This window comes from Typha latifolia, chromosome 14 (genome assembly GCF_019914945.1).
Source record: "Typha latifolia isolate L0001 chromosome 14, TyphaL0001v2, whole genome shotgun sequence".
NCBI lineage: Eukaryota > Viridiplantae > Streptophyta > Magnoliopsida > Poales > Typhaceae > Typha > Typha latifolia.
Window position 1 is genome coordinate 1,549,130 of NC_133099.1, and position 18,281 is coordinate 1,567,410.

An 18,281-nucleotide genomic window follows, 5' to 3' on the forward strand; every position below is an offset into this window, starting at 1 on the left:
GATTATAGTCAGATGAGGGAAGGATTCGAGTTTATAGATAACAAGACATCAAGAGTTTATATTTTATATCTACAATCTGTATATGCTTATAATATGTCTATACTGGTGTTGTCATTCTTGTGTATGTTCAATATTCATATTATATCATAAGAGAATTATAAAATTTATATTTGTGACTATATGAACATTACAATGGGCAATGCTATTAACGAAAAAGTTTTGAAGATGATCGACAGTAGTTACGCAATATTCTTGTGTTATTATTGTACTAGCAAATGAAATATTTGATATTCCTTGTCGTTATATGTTCAACTAGATATTAATTTTAATTATTGAACTATAATCAATTAATATTATGTGTTGAATGTTATTATATGTTCAAATTATAGAGTATTCAATCATTAATATTAGTTTTAATGAATATATTCAATCATATTATGCGTTGAATAATATTTATATTTGACTATTGTTATATTAATAAAATATGTCATTTACAAAATTAATTTAAAGATAAAAGGCTATAATATAGGTTTTAATACATATATTTAAATTAAAAAACTAAAGATTGATGTGCCGAAAACCCAAAAGTATTTCTAAATATCCTAAAGTTTTTATTAAGAATATGTTAAAAGCATGCCGAGGCGTGTGGATTATTATGATCTGACCACATGGGTTAAGTTAAGCCAAGTCGAGTCGAGTCAAGTTAGTTGGCTAGTTTTACTTTATTGTTTTAAATTTCAAATAAATTGGATACTCCACATATGCAACCGATTCGCTGAGATTTTTATTTCTATAAAATATGAGTGGACATGTGTTGATAAATACCATTGAATGAATCTAAGTTTAGCCTAATTATTTTTTTCGTGTTTATCTTTTACCATTGTTGTTAGATCTCATTTATCTTTCTAGGGTATATTATAACAGCAGAACCCTCAAGTTTTCAAATCTTAGTCACCATCTTCCTCCAGTAATCACCCTACTTTACGGTCATCCACTACCACCTTTGGCCGTCCACCACCCTCCAACGACTGCCGCAACGTCGGATATAAACCGTTCTACCTTGTTCTAATCTTGCTCCATTCTTTTATTCATATCTTTTCATATCGACCCCCGATTTAGGTGAAACTAAAGCCATTAGAACCCTAACTCACGAAACTACCACTACCTAAATTGTTATAATTTTCTTACATCTAAGTCGATCCAAATCTGGTGTGTAACTATAGATGGTGGCACGACATAGCACGTGCCTTGGACATAACCATCGTCGGTTGATCCTTTTCAAGCTTTCGTTGTTTTCTATCATTGATCCAATAAACCTAAATGGTTTTAAAACTTCTAATGCAGGTGACTATATATACTATAAATTACAGCCTACGTTCCTAAAATTATGAGTCTCCCCTCCATGCAAATGGACTTGCAGTATGCATCAATTCACACCACATTTGAGAGGAAAAGTTTGCATGTTTATGATGATGGTTCAATACGTTACAATACCAAACAGCCTTAGGTATGTTTCTTCTTGTTACCGGTACTTAGTTTCTCCCCAAAACACGTGGAAGAGATAAATTATGTGATCTATCCAAAAGTTCCTATTATTAGATCGTAAATGTGAGCTTCAAAGCCCACAAGAAATGGCAAAAACATTTTGAGCATTATGAAGTGTTAAATCATAAAGAAAAGAGTAGCTTTAACGCACCTGCCAAAGAGAATAATTTTGCACAAGGGCCACCAGTAGTGGACGCACCAAGGGCCAAACCCAGGGGGTCAAATATGTAGAAATAACCACTGGAAATTATTGTCAGGATATCACACATGAAATAACTACTAAGAAGTCCCAACCCATAATTGAGTACACTACCCCGGATTTTCCATGGAGGAGGAAGTTGGAGGCCGCATATTTCTTCTTGACTCAAAGTGGCTCCTTCCAACACCACTGTCAAAGATGGGCCTTGAAAATCACCTGAAAAATCACAATTGTAAAAGAGTAACTGTAAAATTATATAAGTCGAACAAAAAGTATCATACTACCAAAATAATGCAAATCATGCAAGTGAAGAAGGAAAAAAACAAACAATAAAAACAATCATCATTGTCTGTTTTCGAAGCATATTCAACATAATGTTTAGCAGGTGAAGGAAACAGTTACCTAGATTCTGTTGGAGTAAGGATTGCCGAGGATGTTTCCGTTTATCATAGATCAAGTGCAATTTCTTAGCGTTGCAATTATCAGCCAACTCTAGAAGGTCAAACAGAAGAAAGTCACTGTCTCCATACAAAGCTAGCAACTCGCAAATTCTCGCATAATCCATACATAATAAGTCCCTCGTTAGCTCCTCGTCAACTAAAGATAAACCACAAAGAGACTGCAATCCTAGCCTTTTAGCAAGATCATCACTAATGCTTGGGTGCACAAAATGTTTAGAAGACGGAGTACTATTCTTCATCCAGGGTGCATCGTTATAGACAAGATTTAAAGCAGGCAACAGAATACCCGAAGAATCAGGAATGCAGAGTGAGTTCAATAATGCATCAGGTATGTGGTTGACAGTGTAACTGTCAGCAAAAGCTTCCAAGACACAATGAACAAAAGTTAATTGCTCAGTCGATAGTGGCTCTCCTTTCATGTCACTTTGCAAACGTTGCAACACATTTAGGTAATCTCCAGCATCAAATGTCAATCTTACACCCAATTCTAAAAGTAATGCTCTGAATTCTGACAACTCAGAAGGAACAACATAGAGATAAGGATGATACTTCACAGGTGAGTCAAAAGCAAGTGCCTTTGGACAAACAAAGTTGTCACCTACATAAACCCATGGGACACCATCCAGGTCCTCTTTTACATCTTTAAAATCACTGGTACCAATAAATTCTTGCAGTTGAGAGTATATCGATAGGATCCCCTTTTCTAGAACAGCATCAATAGGGGATTCTTGTTCAGAGTGCATTTTAAGTTTATTGTAGGATTTTGAGAGCTCAATTAATTGTGTTGACAAAACTCTTCCATCTGGTGGATCTAACCAACCAAGTTTTTGCTGGAGGTACATACATTTGCAAGAACCATCAAGAATTCGCATTTTTGATGACACAAGCCACATTTGGGATTTAGGCCTAGTGACAATTGGAGGTGCTACTTGATCTTCTGATATGAACCATGGAAGTCCTTCAATCAAAGGGCCAGTGTTGACCGGACACCAATAAATAGTTCGAATCTGTGACCAAAATTCATTTTCTAGCATGTCATGATTAAAATTGGAAAGGAAAATTGTTACATCTTTGTCCCATTCTCCATCTTCATCTTCATTTTTTTCTTTCTGTGAGTCTTCCTCATACAATTTATCACATTTGGATAATGTCAAACTAGTAAACCCATTATTATCTTCATTCCTCTTAGCATCTGAAAGCATGAAGGCAAGAACATCCAAATAAACAAGTAATCTTCGGCCATATATAGGTGCATCAATACTCCCCGAATGATGCATCATTGAAACTGACTTAGCACTGTCGAGTAAACCAGTAAAACCCAAGGTTTTTTTAAGTCCCAAACTTGCCAGGGACTCGAGAATGTTGGCATCCATAAACTTCTCAGAAGGAAAGAAGATTTCTTTGTGCAGCAAACTTTGTAATTCAGGTACACGAGGATCATAGAGCCTGAGGTGAAATATTAGGTTCATAAAAAATAAGAATCACTATCCAGAAAGATTAGGTTCATTAAAAATAATAATCAGATTGCAACAAAAGAAGACCATTATTGTGGATCAATACAAAAGAAAATAGCAACAAATAAGCCCTTAAGTCTCAAATATTCGAGGTCTACTAGGTTGACTAGAACATACTATTTCTTCCCCTCGAGTTTATCCTCTGCTTTCAGTTCACTATACCTTTCTCGTATTTATTTTCAACCTATTTTAAATAAGAATTATGTTTAATTGGTTCACCAAAGGTATACGTGGTACTTGTACCTGGAAGGTAAAAAAATAGTAAAATACCAAATATGAAATAAGCTTATGCTACTACAAATTTACTGAGTATGGCAGTTCGATTTCCATTTACAGCTGCCTGTCAACAGTAGTCAATTGCAGATTGTCATATGGATGATTTGAGAAGTCTGTTACCACTATTGCCTAGACCAACAATTCCTTTTCACCGAGCGAAGCATAAACGAGCATTGGCAACACTATATTGTTCAACAGCAAAGGTCATCTCCCAGTCAAAGCAGCATATTTGGCCTAAGCGGATCACATGTTAAGTAACATAAGCTTCCAAGCAGGTTCAGGTCTAGCAAACCAGACTAGTTAGCCTACTGAACCCTAAATTTCCAATAACACTCCACTAGTTTGCCCTCTTCAATGTTGTACCCATATCGGTGCATATTCTATTCCAATCTCTCGCACAACTCTTGCAAATGGTGGATAATCTACTGACCCCTATCTCTCACACTCTACGCCTGATATAAAGGATTAACCCCCATCCACACACATACCATGCAGGTAAGTTTTTAAAATGATGATCAAGAAAAAGAGACAGAAGTTCTAGGTAAAGATGCATAAAAAGTAAAGACAATTGCCAGGCCTCAAATAGTATTTTCAGACAATATTCATAACCTTGATTGATATCAAATATCAGTACTTCACGAAAATAATACATAAGGCAGATACTGATAAAGAAGGAAAATGCTGACATTTTTATAAACTAACATGATGCAAGTTTTCTTTCAGAACAATAAAGCATCTAATTAAGAGAACATGCACTCCATACCTCTAGTTCACATTAAGGAGTAACTAGAATAAAAAAATAGTGCAATGTCGAAGAGAGAAGCAGCCATAATGATTTTAACAATCATAAATAACTCATTGTAGTGAGCACTAAGTGCATGCAACCTCTAAGTGTGATAATACCAAGAAACATACCTAGAAGGATGTAGCCACGATCCATTGGCTGCTAAAACAAAAGGTATTTCAGATAACATAGCTTTTACAGAAGCATCTTCTTCCATCAAAACCTTGACGTCACACAGAATCGATAAAAGAATAGTTGGGTGCAAAAGAAACTCTGAAATACGATTAAGCACGTGATCCTTGTAAAACTCAGCTTTTGTAGGTTCCTTTATATCAAGAAAGCCTCTTAAAATGGTCTTTTCTTTCTCAGATTCAGTTCTGACAAAATTTTCATCTAGAAGGTCCTCATGAACGCCTTCTGGTTTAAGCCATTTTCTGGGATTGGCCAAGCTAATGAGCTGTCTACTCTTGTAAGACTCAAATATTGGAAGAACCTTGATTATATCAAAATGTAAAGAATTAAACTGTTCCCCAGAAAACCATTTGGACTGAAAAATGAAACTCCGAAGTTCATGCATTTCTGCAATTAAGGCATTGGCAAACAACTCCTTAATATCCTGCTGCGGAGAAGCAACTGACTGGAGAGCATTTAAAACACCAGGTGCTGTCGAATTCTGAACAAAATATCTAAGCTGGGGGTGATCTATCGGGAGATCAGACCTCAAGAAGAAGCATCCTAGTTTCTGCAATAATGAATGCATGTTTTCAGTCCACCCATCATCTCTGATTACATTAGAGTTTTCAGCAAGTTGCAAGAGGCATCCATTTACGACAGGCAGTATAGGCCATTTGGAAAATATTGAAAGGTCTGTGCAGGATAGCCTTAAATAACTCCAAAATGAGCTCATCCATTCCAAACTGGGCTGACCTTCATGGCCTGGAGTCCAAGATACCTTCTTAGCTTGCTGCCATTCTGGTGGCAGAATCCTAGGAAGCAAATCAACGAGGGAATAGCATGTGAACAAGTGTATGTTTAGCTGCCCAGAGTTAGCTATTTCCAGTAGCTTTTTTGAAACTTCATCGGGTATAGAGCAATCTATGAGAAGATGTGGGACTGAATTTCTAAGAAGGTCATATTCCTGTTGGGATGTAAAAAATATTCTTTCACCCTCCCCTCGTTTGTGGAATGTCATGAATGATCCATTTGCTAAAGGAATTAAGGGCAATCCTTGCAACTGGTCACAAAAGGTCAACTCTTTCATGTCAGTTAAGCAGTATTCCAGTGCCATGATGACTGCTTCCTTGCTCTGAAACCGACGTTTGCGTCGAATTAACAAGTTTCTAAGTAAATAGGGATTCAGGAAATGTAATGACGGGCATGCCTCCATAAACTTATCCACAATAGCCTTGGATACTGAGACCAATGGCAAACCAGCTTGAGATAAAGCTTCAGCGAGCTCTACAGCTTTTGAGAAACTAAAATCAGGAAAAATAGCTTGTCTTGTCGAGATCCATTGTCCCCCTCGAGCTTTTGTGAACAAAACACGGAGTTCAAGATCAGCAATAGATATATAAAGCTTCCTCACCATTGAGACCCATGGTTCAACAACAACAACTGTGGGCCAAAATGAAAAGAAAAAATCAGATGGACCAATCTCTTCTGCAATAACAGCAAGGAGGTGAGCATATGCAGGAGCAACAACATCTTCGAGAAGGCAGATGTTCCACTCAGATCGTACTTTTCCACCACCAGCCATGTCATTTCCAAACCAGATATCTCTTCGATTTGAAGATAATTCAAAATATGCATTGGTGTGTGCTGGGAGGCCAGTAATAATTGGTAAAGGCAAGAAGCAGAAGGCCCGTCCCTCAAATTTTTTTCTTTCTTGAACAGATCCAGCAGGATCTGGATATTTGAGAAGTACATCATTTGCATTAGATTCTCTTTCAATATTTAAAGTATCAGTCAACTCCTTTACATCCTTTATATTGACAGAGTGCATGAAGGCTGCAACACATGCCCAAGGGATAAAGTTATGTGATTTATTACCCGATGCTACAGATAGTCGTTTAGCATGTCCACCACCCATACACTCGCTGATGATCCAAGAATGTAACATACAGCCAGTAGGAGCTTGTTCCACAATAGCAACCTTCTGAAACCTCCGTGGCAGATCACTATCGATAGTCCTATTCAACTTTTTTAAGAACTGATCCCTATCCATTCCACTTTGCCGATTTCCATGAATGAAGTCGAGCATAGAATAATTTGCATGTGGTTCCTTTGTGATGCTGCCCTCGTTGTGCCTAGAAACACAGTGAATAAGTTGCATCTGATGACCAACTCCCTCCTTCACGAATAAGGATATCTTTTTGACATTACGGAGAAAAAGCAATGCCTCTGATACTACTTCAGAAAAGGAAGAGAAGAGAAACTCTACATCTTCAGGTGCATATTTTTCTTTTTTTATTTGACTTCTATAAGCAGTAGCTTCATTCCTAAGAGGAAACCGAAAAAGTGTACCTCGGAATGACTGTTGCAAGTCACACCCGAAGTGCAAGAATGGGGAGAACTGATCAGGAAACTGTTCTAAGATTCCTCTTCCAGAAAATCGTATCCTCAACCCAGGATGAGTTGGAGATATTCCTGGCAGATGACGAGCATGTGGATCAAAAATTACAATGTTTTCACCAGAAACAAAACCAGGGATATCCGTAAAGTGGTATACACAATTAAAGCCAAGACCAAACCTTCCAATCGCAAAAGGCTTTTCAAGTTTACTGTCTTGACCTATACGCGAAATCGCATAAAGATCTTGCGAGCTGAAAACAGAGTCATTAAAACAGTAAAGAGAAGGCCCCTGCCATTCAGCCATTTCAGGAGAAAGAATGGATGACGTACCATACTGAGTTTTATCCAATAGGAAAACAACCTCGGAGGCTTGTGCATCTTCAGCATTTTGTACAAGCTCAAAAAGAATACCAGGGCCATCTGCATACATTTCAACAATGTGTTTGAGTCTGGTAGTCAAGGCCTCATGTTGTCCAAAGGCTTCGGCAACCCCAGATAAACTCAAATTCATAGAATCAGAACTCTCAGCAAGCAGTAGCCGGCGAAGAGAGCGGACCCCAAGTTTTTCTGCAACATCATTTGAAATATTTCCGTGCACAAAATTGTGAACATTCTTTTTTGAATTTATAGCAATCTTAGATGCATCTGCATATGTGCTCTCTCCAACATCAAGAAGCCATGGAGCATCATTATAAACAAGGTCAGTTGACTGACACAATCTAGATGAGGTATCTGGCAGAAAGATTTGTGTCTGTAACTCCTGAAACTGGAATTCGGCCAGGTGCTGCACAACCATGACAGCTGTTCTTAGTTCTTGCCCGTCAAGGGGAACAGATGCTTTTCTCAAGGCCATCCTTGAGAGAATATTAGCATAATCTGTTGGGATCAAATGTTCTTTTATCCCAAGCTCCAAGAACAATTCCCTGAATACTGCCAGATCAACAGGAATAACACGTATATAAGGAGCCAAATGAAGGTGGCCGCTGAGAACTACTTCTTCAGCTGTTGCAAACCCATCCCCCACCCAAATCCACCTACAGCCCTCCAGAATAGCTTTAACAATATCCATTTCATCAAAACCAATCAAATGGGTCAACAAAGAGTATATCTTAGGCATCACAAGAGCCAATTCTTGTCGAAGTACCTGATCTGTGACAATCTCATTATTCTTTCCAAGTTCAAGCAGTTGAACAGCAATTACTCTTCCACCTGGAGGAGAAGACCAACCCAAGCAATATGACAGAGCTGATGAAGCGCACTCACCATCGAGAATACGTGAACTAGCAGAAACAAACCACATATCTGCAGGTACCCTCACTTGCTTAGGTGGAGCAACCATTGATGAAACCAAAGGCCATGGCAAAGCTGGATGGGGGGGAGTAACCAGCACAGGGCACCAACATATCATTCTGAGGTCATTCCATAATCTTTCATGATTAATTTCTAATGACGTGTCACTAGGCTTGGACAATGTAGAAACTCTAGTAAACAACATATTCACCTTTCTTTGACCATCAGATGATTTATTAGAAAACCATTTGTTTGCATTAACTTCAAGATATGAAAGAAGCACCTTACCCCTTGAATAAGCCTTCAACTGATCTTTATGCATCAATCTGTCAATTTGATGAGCACTTTGAAGTAAAGTCTCATCAGATACTGATGTCCTAAGACCTAGGCAAAGCAACATGTCGAGAACACCTGGTTCCTGAAATAAACCATTTGGGAAACAGTCCGAATCCTCAAGAAGAGCATAAAGTTCTCCCACACGAGGATCATAAAGAGATTGAGGACTCTCTAATATACCACTGGTAGTTGGAACAAATCTGAGCCCTTTCAAAGATTCTTTAAATAATGGATCCTCCAAGGACAACTGGGGCAAATCTTGCAAAACGGTTAACATCACTGCATCACGCAACTCTGGTTGCAATTCATCTACTCTCTTCAGAACATTTCTCTTGTAGAAAATTGACTTTGCCATGCGCTCAATTCCAAAATATCTCATTAAAATATCTTCATCACTCTGAGACATGCAAAGAATGAAGTCATCATTTAATAAGTGCTCAGGCACGCCTAATGGTGGTAAGTACTTTCTAGAACTATCCAAATCAGAGAAATGGTAAGTGTCTGCATACCCTCCAGCATACACCATATAAATGGGCAGCTTCCTACATTTCTTTATGTTCAGATCAGAAAGAATGCCGCTGAAGTACCATTTCGGATCCAGAAGGAATTGGCGGAGTTCATTTTTCTCATGGAGAGCAATACCTTGGAAAATAATCTGTAGTTGATTATCATTTGAGGAGACAGACTCAAAAATTGAGTGAAGAACACCAGCAGCATCATCACCATATACATAAAGAGATAATTGCTGGTGCTCTATTTTGTATTTGGCATTCAAAATCTTGCAACCTATCTTTGCCAAAAGCTCTTTCATCACACTAGATAATGATTCTGCATTAATAAGTTTAGAGTATTTTGAAGCTCTGTACAGGTACCCTGAAGTAGATGGAAGTGTAGGCCAATCACTGAATAAACACAGATCATAAGAGCATTCACTGATATACTGCCAAAAGAGTTCAAACCAAGCTACCGTAGGAAAGGTAGCACCAAGTTCTGGATTCCATGGGACTTGATTTTTATATTTCCAATCAGCAGGGAAGAACCTGGGGAAAAATTGAAGGAAAACCTGAACATCAAGAAATGCAATGTTTGCCTGAGAACGAGAAGCAATCTCAGACAATTTACTAAATAAGTTAGGAGGAATGCTTCTGTCAATTATTTTATCAGAAACTGCACTCAGAAGCTTGAATTCTAGTTCATTGCAGATAAAATATGAATTACCCTGAGAAACCTCAGAAAAAGCTCCAAACTGATCATTCACTAATGGAAGCAACAGAAGGCCATTTGCATGTTTGCCAACATCACTTTCATCCAAATCGCTAAGACAATATTCCAATAAAACTAGCTTATATGATTTATTCAACATAACCAATGATTGGCATTCCTTTAGAAAATGTCTTACTGTTACAGGAGCAACAACTTTGAGGCAAGAATTCACAGTATATTTGGAGAACATATCAACTATAGTACTAGGAAGATACACAATGGACATTCCTAACAATACAAGAGCCTCATCAAGATCTTTACTTCTTAAGTACTCTTTCTCATGAACAAACGCTTCAGCTGGAGCAATCCACTTTCCACCTCCAATTTCTGAGTATACAACCAAAGATGAATAAATTATTTTGTAGATCTGTTCAACTAAAATGTTCCAAGGCTCCTCAAATGAACCAGTTGGCCATAGAGAATAGAATGTCTTGGTGGGGCCCAATAGCATCCTCAAACCCAACAGTAATTCAGTAAAAGCTGGAGCAACCACATCTTCCAACAATAGCCTATTCCAGTCTGAACGAAGTTTGCCACCCCTGTCCATGTCAGCACCATACCAAATGTTCCGCCTATTGGAAGAAACTTCAAAGTAACCATTCACTTGGACAGTCAACCCCGTTCTTACAGGCAAAGGAAGGAAGCAGAATGCATGGCCTTGTTTAAGAACAGTATCCTGTAAAAGCTCAATTCACCTTAAAGAACATCACATAATGTATATTTTGAAGAAACAAGATATTTTGGAAAACGGACAAAGAATGTAGAAAAATTATCTGGTATTGGATTACCTTAAATTTGGAGCATAACTTTTGTAGTGAACTATATGTTTGTGAATGAGAAGATTCACTGAGTTTAGAAAATTCCAAGGTATTATAGTGCTACACTTTGCATTACATGTGAACAGAAGAGAAGAAGATAACAAAAGAAAGAAAGGGAAAACAGCACAAGATATATCACGATTATTCAAGTATAATGTGATTCTCGTAGCATGCTGGAGGCATGCAGTTCCCCCCAACAAAATCCTGCTTCAGTGTACAACAGGCAGGAGGTCCATCTAATGTCACTGGCCCAACCCAACACATCTGTCTATAAATAAAGAGTCTAAGACCCCACCAAACATCCAACTGCATATGTAAAATCATATCAAAATCTTAAAGCATCTCATGTTTACTTTACAAAAAGTTTGTTCCCATTACTTTCATTTGAAAATGATAGGAAATGATGTTTAGTAAACCATTCCCACATTTTTCGAGATTTCAGCTCTTCTCATATTTTACATCCTAACTGATAATACGACGACTTGCATTAGATCCATGGGAAATATGCTTACATCAATAAGATGAAAGAACATTTGTAAGAAGCCTCTGATGGAGCCATCTAATTGAAAGACGCCATCATGAAAAAGAACAAAAGGATGATCAATACAGAAGGAATTTCAATTTGGAAAGGTTGTTTAAATTCAGGATTATAAAAAATGCAAGGAAATGGAAGCCATCCTAAATCCTAACATATGCTTAGAATAAACTCCCGATACCAAATAAAAGAGAACTGTAAGTCGGGTATCTACTATTATGCTTCATGATGCAGGACAAGTATTATATATACCGAAAGTACTTATATAGAACAACAATAAAAGATAATACCTCAGGCATGCCGTCAGATATACAAGCTGCAACTGCTGCCCAGGGAAGTAAGCGATTATCGTATTCCTTCACAGCAGCAGAAGCAAAGGTACCAATTTTACTTGATGACGATGCCATTCTCTGTACTATGAAAAATGTGCACATCCTGTTCCCTAAATTTGTCCCAGAGGATGCCTCACTAAGAAAATCCAATGAAAAGGAATCTGACTGCCAATTTGAAGATTCAGCTGAACCAGAGAATCTAAGAAGTGCTTGCCGATGCCATGCTGTAGTTTCATTTTTTGGGCTGATAGAGCATGAGTATAACTTTTGTGGTTCATTCACACCTGACTCCCATACGTACATTTCAACTGAAACGATATTTTTAAGGAAAAGCATAGTGAACACTGCTTCTTCATAAAGCTGTAAAAATAGTGAAAAGATGTCATCTTCCAAGTATGTTTGCCTTGAGAGCCTGCTAAAAGCTGCCTGGTCTGCAGTCCTCAAAGGGAAACGAAATAAAGTTCCAGCGAATGGTGCTTTCATGTCACACCCAAAAGCACAATATGGCAAAAACTGATCTTTATACAGTGCAAACGCCGAAGAGCTAACATAATCAAGTCGTTTCCCAGGATTTGCAGCTGAAACATTTGGAAGGTATGCACCTTGGGGGTCAAATAAGACAATATATTTGCCACTTACAAAAGATGGCAAGTCAGTTAGGTGGTACACCGAGTTAAAGCCCACCCTAATAACAAAATAAAAGACAGAAATAAGTCATGACTGAGTGCAACTTAATATGCCATTGGAAGATTTAAATAAGTTTGTGACGGAAATAGTTGGAGATAAATATCAAGCATGGAATGGACTGAAAGAAATGTGGTAGTATCAATCCTGGGAAAGAAAATCTAGCCAGCTAACTCAACCGAAAAAAGGAAAACAATAAGAGATGTTTGAAGAACAAATAGGATATGAAAAGGCGCTCGTATCTGAGCTCAGCTACAAACCTAGGAAAAACGACAATTGCTGGAGCAAAAAGCTATTTGGACTCAAGAGGATATGATATTTGGACTAAATCTCTATTAGTACTTTAGTAGCTCTACCTTTGGCAATTTCCAACCTCTTTTGGCAATTTGCATGTGATACAAATTCTAGCTTATTACCATAGTGACTACTTTCACATACAGGTCCTTTTAAATATACTTCTTTTATAATTAATAGTAAGTAGGAACTATTAGCACCAAAAGGATGTGACCTAATTGCAAACAGCCTCCACAAAAAACCAAAGTTCACTCGGAAGTTCCTGGCAGTTAATTTACTTCCATGATCCCTAGAAAACCTAAATTTATCCTTTACTGGATAAACCCTTCCTGATATCTACTGAGAAGTGAGAAACAACAAAAAATAAACCTTTCAAACTGATGTGGGAGGAACTGAGGATCTAGTATTGAAAGACATATTAGAACTTGGTTTAATGAAAAACCTCGTATTAGTGAAGGAGAAGAAATGATAAGGTCATATGCAGTAAAGGCTTAGGTTGCATCATAGATGATATCCAAGCATCAAAGGTGCAACTTGCATTGCATTAAATGTGTAAATATATATCTTTGCTGTTTCTAAGCAACGCTGTCTCTGTAAAGAGATGTAAACAAATTGCAAACCTTTGATAAAGGTTCCTAATGTGCTAGAGGTCGTCTCCTACCAACAACCTTAGTTTAGGAGGAGACTCATACTTACAAAGATCAAATTCATGCATAAAACTAGACTTACTAGATGCAGGACTGTAGGACATTATAGGGAGAAAATCAGAGTTCACACATTTCATCATTGAGTAGGAAAGAATCAGAGAAATTTAGGGCTTTCAAGAAGTATGATTGCCTTGCAAACATGGGCATTTATAACTAACATTACAAACCATTGCATTTCAATTCAATAAGCACGCACATGTATAGAATGGCCGAACTCATTTAATAAAAGGGAGGAAAAGCATGAGAGAATTACCCAAAACGTCCAGTCTTCCAAGCCTGCGACTGCTTCTTGCTGTCCCCAATCCGGGAGATACTAACGAAATCGTCCTCAGTGAACACCGCGTCGTTGTAAGCGAGAAGAGCGGGTCCCTGCCACTGGGCGAGATTGGGCGAGATCAAGGAATCGACCCCATGCGTGCGACGATCGAGGCAGAGGCAGACCCGGTTGGCGCCGGCGTCGTCGGCGTTCTGGATCAGCTCCTTGAGGACGGTGGTGCCCTCGGGGTAGTTGACCAAGACCTCGCGGATCCGCCGCGTGAGATCGACCCTCTGCCCGAAATCCTCCAACAGGGAGAGGTCGGGAGGACCAGAGGGATCCATCTCTCCGGCCCGGAGAGGGGGGAGATGGACCCTAGGTGGGAGGAGAGGAGCTCATCGAAACCCTAGCAGTGGGAGAAAGAAGACGACTCCAATTTCTAACGAGTTCTTGAATCTTTGAGGAAGCAATTTATATAGAGTACGTTGAAATGTCCGCGAGAGCGAGGGGACCGCGCAGGTGCGTAAATACGCGCTACCGGCAGCCGTCAAATACGCCTCGGGATTCGTAGTCTGCCAAAGAAGGAAAAGATTTGCAGGTATACTCCTCACAAGCTACTTATTTGCGTACATATATCATCTTAATATTTGCATACATAACACACCCCTTCAAAAAACAGTTGTCCTTTTTTTTTAATGGATACCATTCTAATTACTCGTTGCAAGTTGGTAACTCTTTCTAAAAATCTAAATGTATTCAGTATATGAAAAGACATCCCTTAATGGAAAAATAATTCATACAGCAAACCATAAAGGCAGTTTTCTATTTTCAGCATAAATAGGTCAAAAATTAACTATTAATTAATTCTCATGGGTTATCCATGCAAAAATACTAAAAAAAAAATAATAGAAATATCAACTTTAGAGGGGTAGATGAATAAATAAGGTATTTTTACAAGAGAAAAAAATTCCTCGAAATAGTTTTCTGTGTGTGTTTGTATTTACCTATTTAAGTGCCAATATTGATGAGGGTCTTATGACTCTTGTGAGTCTCTTTACTACATAACATGGGCAGAGATAAATCCTCCAATAATAAACCGGCCCATTACACGGCCCAACTAGGATACATTATTGAAGCCCAATATCTGGTCTTCTCAGGGCTAAAAACGTGGGTTTTGCCGAGGGTTATATATATTTTTTATATGTTAATATCGTAGCCCAGCAGTAGAGTTTTTATTGGAAAGATACCGTTGATCCAGTTGACAAATCTATATATCGATGAGGTTGGTGCGACATGCAAGCTCGTAATCTACGTCAAATCCCTATATATACTATTTCTAAAGTTTTATGACATGTACACAAAACCTCTCAGCATCATGGTAGTTGAGAACAAGGACTTATGGGCTAGAATTTTACTACTTAAAAGGCTAGGCACACCATTAAGAGAGGTGACATAGTGGTATGACATGGTCATCACCTTAGATGGGTGCCATGATGTGAGTGTTTCAATTCAATTCAAGGGTTTTCTTCAATGTTAAATTTATGGGTCTCTTTCCATGGCCCAGTAGACGAGCAGATGACTTTTCTCCAGCAAGCTTAGTGTTTATTAATTAGCAAGAAAACAAACATTTTATAAAGGAAAAATAAGTTAAAGAAACTATTTAACTAAGATAACTTTGTATTTTTCTATGGTCATCCAACACAGTGTAGACAGCCTGAAATATTTGGGAAGGTATAAAAAATTCAGTCAAAAGTTTTCTTAACGCCGTCGTCAAGAATTTGGGAATACAAAAAACCCTAAAGTAGCAACCGTCGCGCTTTTCGACTAGTGTAAATTCAGTGCGTGCCCATTCATATAAGTTGGTTCGCAACTGCTATCTATCGTCAACATATCAATCGTGCATATATGATAACTCTAATAATGTTGAAACAAATTATACAACACTAAAGGATTCAAATAGATGGAGCACCATGAATAAGCTTATATCAAATCCCAACTAACTTTTAAACTACCTCTTATGAGGATTTTACATCATTTTTGTTGTTGTTGTCTATGTACATAGAGCTAATTAAGTTTCATGTGATTAACTCTTATTTTTAATCTGACCCAACATGGAAGATGGCCCAGCGCAGCTGCTACCTACTTTGCTGTTATCCACTCAGAGAGTGACGTGGATTCATGACTCAAGGATGATTAGTTGGAAGCTAACTCATAACTCCATGATGGCAAAAATATATATATATATATATTTCTCCTCTCTCGAAATTACTGATCAAAGTTTTTTTTTATCATGTATATCCTTTTAAAATTTCTTAGTTATGTATAAATTTTTTTATAATTGATATTTATTTATTTATATTTGTACCTTTTAGAAGCTAACTAACAATTAAACTTTAATATTTATTAGATACATTGCTCTCAAATAAGAACATTTTTATTTTTATTATTATCTATTAAATGGTTCAGATTTTAATGTATAGTTATGAGATAAATAACTAGAAGAACTCACGTAAATACAAAATCTTCTTAGAGAAAGAATTTTATTACGTCATCTACAAATCTTTAATCAATGCTTTGAAGTTTGAACGTTGGTTGGTGAGAACGACGTGAGCTGATCTCGAGGCAGCGTGGCCGAATGATCAACCGCTCATTTTTGTTAGGTGAAGCTAAAAAGTGTTGTTAGTACCTAATTGCTCTTTTAAACATTTTCCTAATAATATATTGGATAATGCTGTTAATGAATTTTAACTTACAATTATTATTATTATTATTATTATAAATATGTATTAATACATCAATCACATGTATATCTAACGGTCCTAATCAAATTGACTATCGATTCACATAGATATTGACTATGCATCCAAATGGGACGTGAATCCCCACCCTCTAATAAATTCCATATTTATTGAAGTTAATTATAGAATAATGGTCCATTTTCTTTTGCTTTGTAAGAATTATACCTTTTTTTTAGAGAAAAAAAAAATAGTAGCAAATAGTTTGAACTGCAGGAGGAGATAGTTGAGATAGGAAATTATGATTATTTCCTTCTCTCATATTCAATAATAAAATTATATAATAAAGTTTGGCCCTTGACCTTGTAAGTTGTAATACCCACTTAATTGTCTCAGACTAAAGTGGCTATAGTGGCTATTCACATGAATTAGACTTTGTAGCTACCAACTTCCTAATTTCTTAATTATTTACTTGTCACCTTTGTACACACTAAGAAATTATTAGAGGAGGAGTACTTTCTTATATATATATATATATATATATATATATATATATATATATATATATATATATATATATATATATATATATATATTGGATTGAGAAATAAAAATTCTAAGTAAATCTTACTTTTTCTTGTCAGCGTGATGTCGTCGGCTATTTGCAAAAGTAAAAATAAAAATCATGATTTTAGTGTAATAATAAGATTGGGCTCTTAAAACAATACATTTTATTTTTTTTATAATAAAAATATATATAATTTATATAAAAAATGCACACAAGATTCTATATTTTACTATTTTAAAAACTATTTTTTTATGCAAATGTCCTGATTCCATCTTCTACCCACTCTCCATCTACAAGTAATTTGTAAAAAATTTTTTATTAAAATACCTCATTAACATCCTATCCATATTTACTTATTTAGACATTTATTATTTAATCTCTATCTTTTAATTCTAATATCCTAAAGACACATGAGAATCTTTATTATAATAATAGCGAAGGGAATAGGGAATATTTTTTTACCTTTAAAAATAAAAGGCTAAATTTTGCCTATTAAGAAAAAGAAATATTGAGATATTTTGAGATATTAAAAATGAAAACATAAAAATTGAATAATAAATATTTATATAATAAAGTATGATGTTTTTGATAAATTCTATTATATAATAATTCTGTTCTATCTAAAATAACGAAGATTGACAGTCTATCTAACACGATTATTCATTTCTAAATTATGATCCAATTTTGTCCGAGTATGTAAAGAATAACGGAGTACTTATTCCATTGAACTTGTTCATCAATTTTAGCATTTCATAATTTTCGGATTCGGGTTTTAGTAGTAAAGATGGATTTAATTTGGATCCGACCCGAGTTCTGTAGGGGTTTATTTGCTCGCATAGACTACTGAGTCGCATAGACATTTTCTGCTTTGTAGATAGTCACTATGAAGCATTTTTGGGGGGATTTTTACATAATCACCACTGAAAACTTTCAAATATCATAATTTCTGCTATATTTTTTTAAAATATTAGAATTGCTATTAAAATCTCTTGATTTTTTTCAGAATTATTATTAATAATTAACTTTCAACAGAATCTGTTTAACAAATTATATCAAAGTTAATGAACACATATTTTATCAATAAATTTTAATAGAATAAGATATACTTGATTG

The 18,281-nt window shown here is 36.5% G+C and overlaps 1 protein-coding gene across 3 annotated transcripts in view; it reads right to left on the minus strand.

Annotated features, from left to right (window-relative positions):
- LOC140800981 (uncharacterized) overlaps positions 1-14,315 on the minus strand; it is a 24,795-nt gene extending 10,480 nt beyond the window's left edge. For 2 of the 3 annotated variants that reach the window (XR_012111345.1, XM_073155947.1), the window contains exons 1-5: positions 13,863-14,315; positions 11,883-12,609; positions 4,911-10,915; positions 2,147-3,651; positions 1,697-1,960 (exon numbers count right to left, since the gene is read on the minus strand). Coding sequence is in view for 2 of the 3 variants with exons in the window: in XM_073155947.1 (XP_073012048.1) it covers positions 1,697-1,960; positions 2,147-3,651; positions 4,911-10,915; positions 11,883-12,609; positions 13,863-14,209 (8,848 nt within the window). In the remaining variant the exon portion in view is untranslated. The remainder of the gene's footprint in view (positions 1-1,696; positions 1,961-2,146; positions 3,652-4,910; positions 10,916-11,882; positions 12,610-13,862) is intronic. The other variant, XM_073155948.1, reaches the window with a different exon arrangement.
- Positions 14,316-18,281: the final 3,966 nt, after the last annotated feature.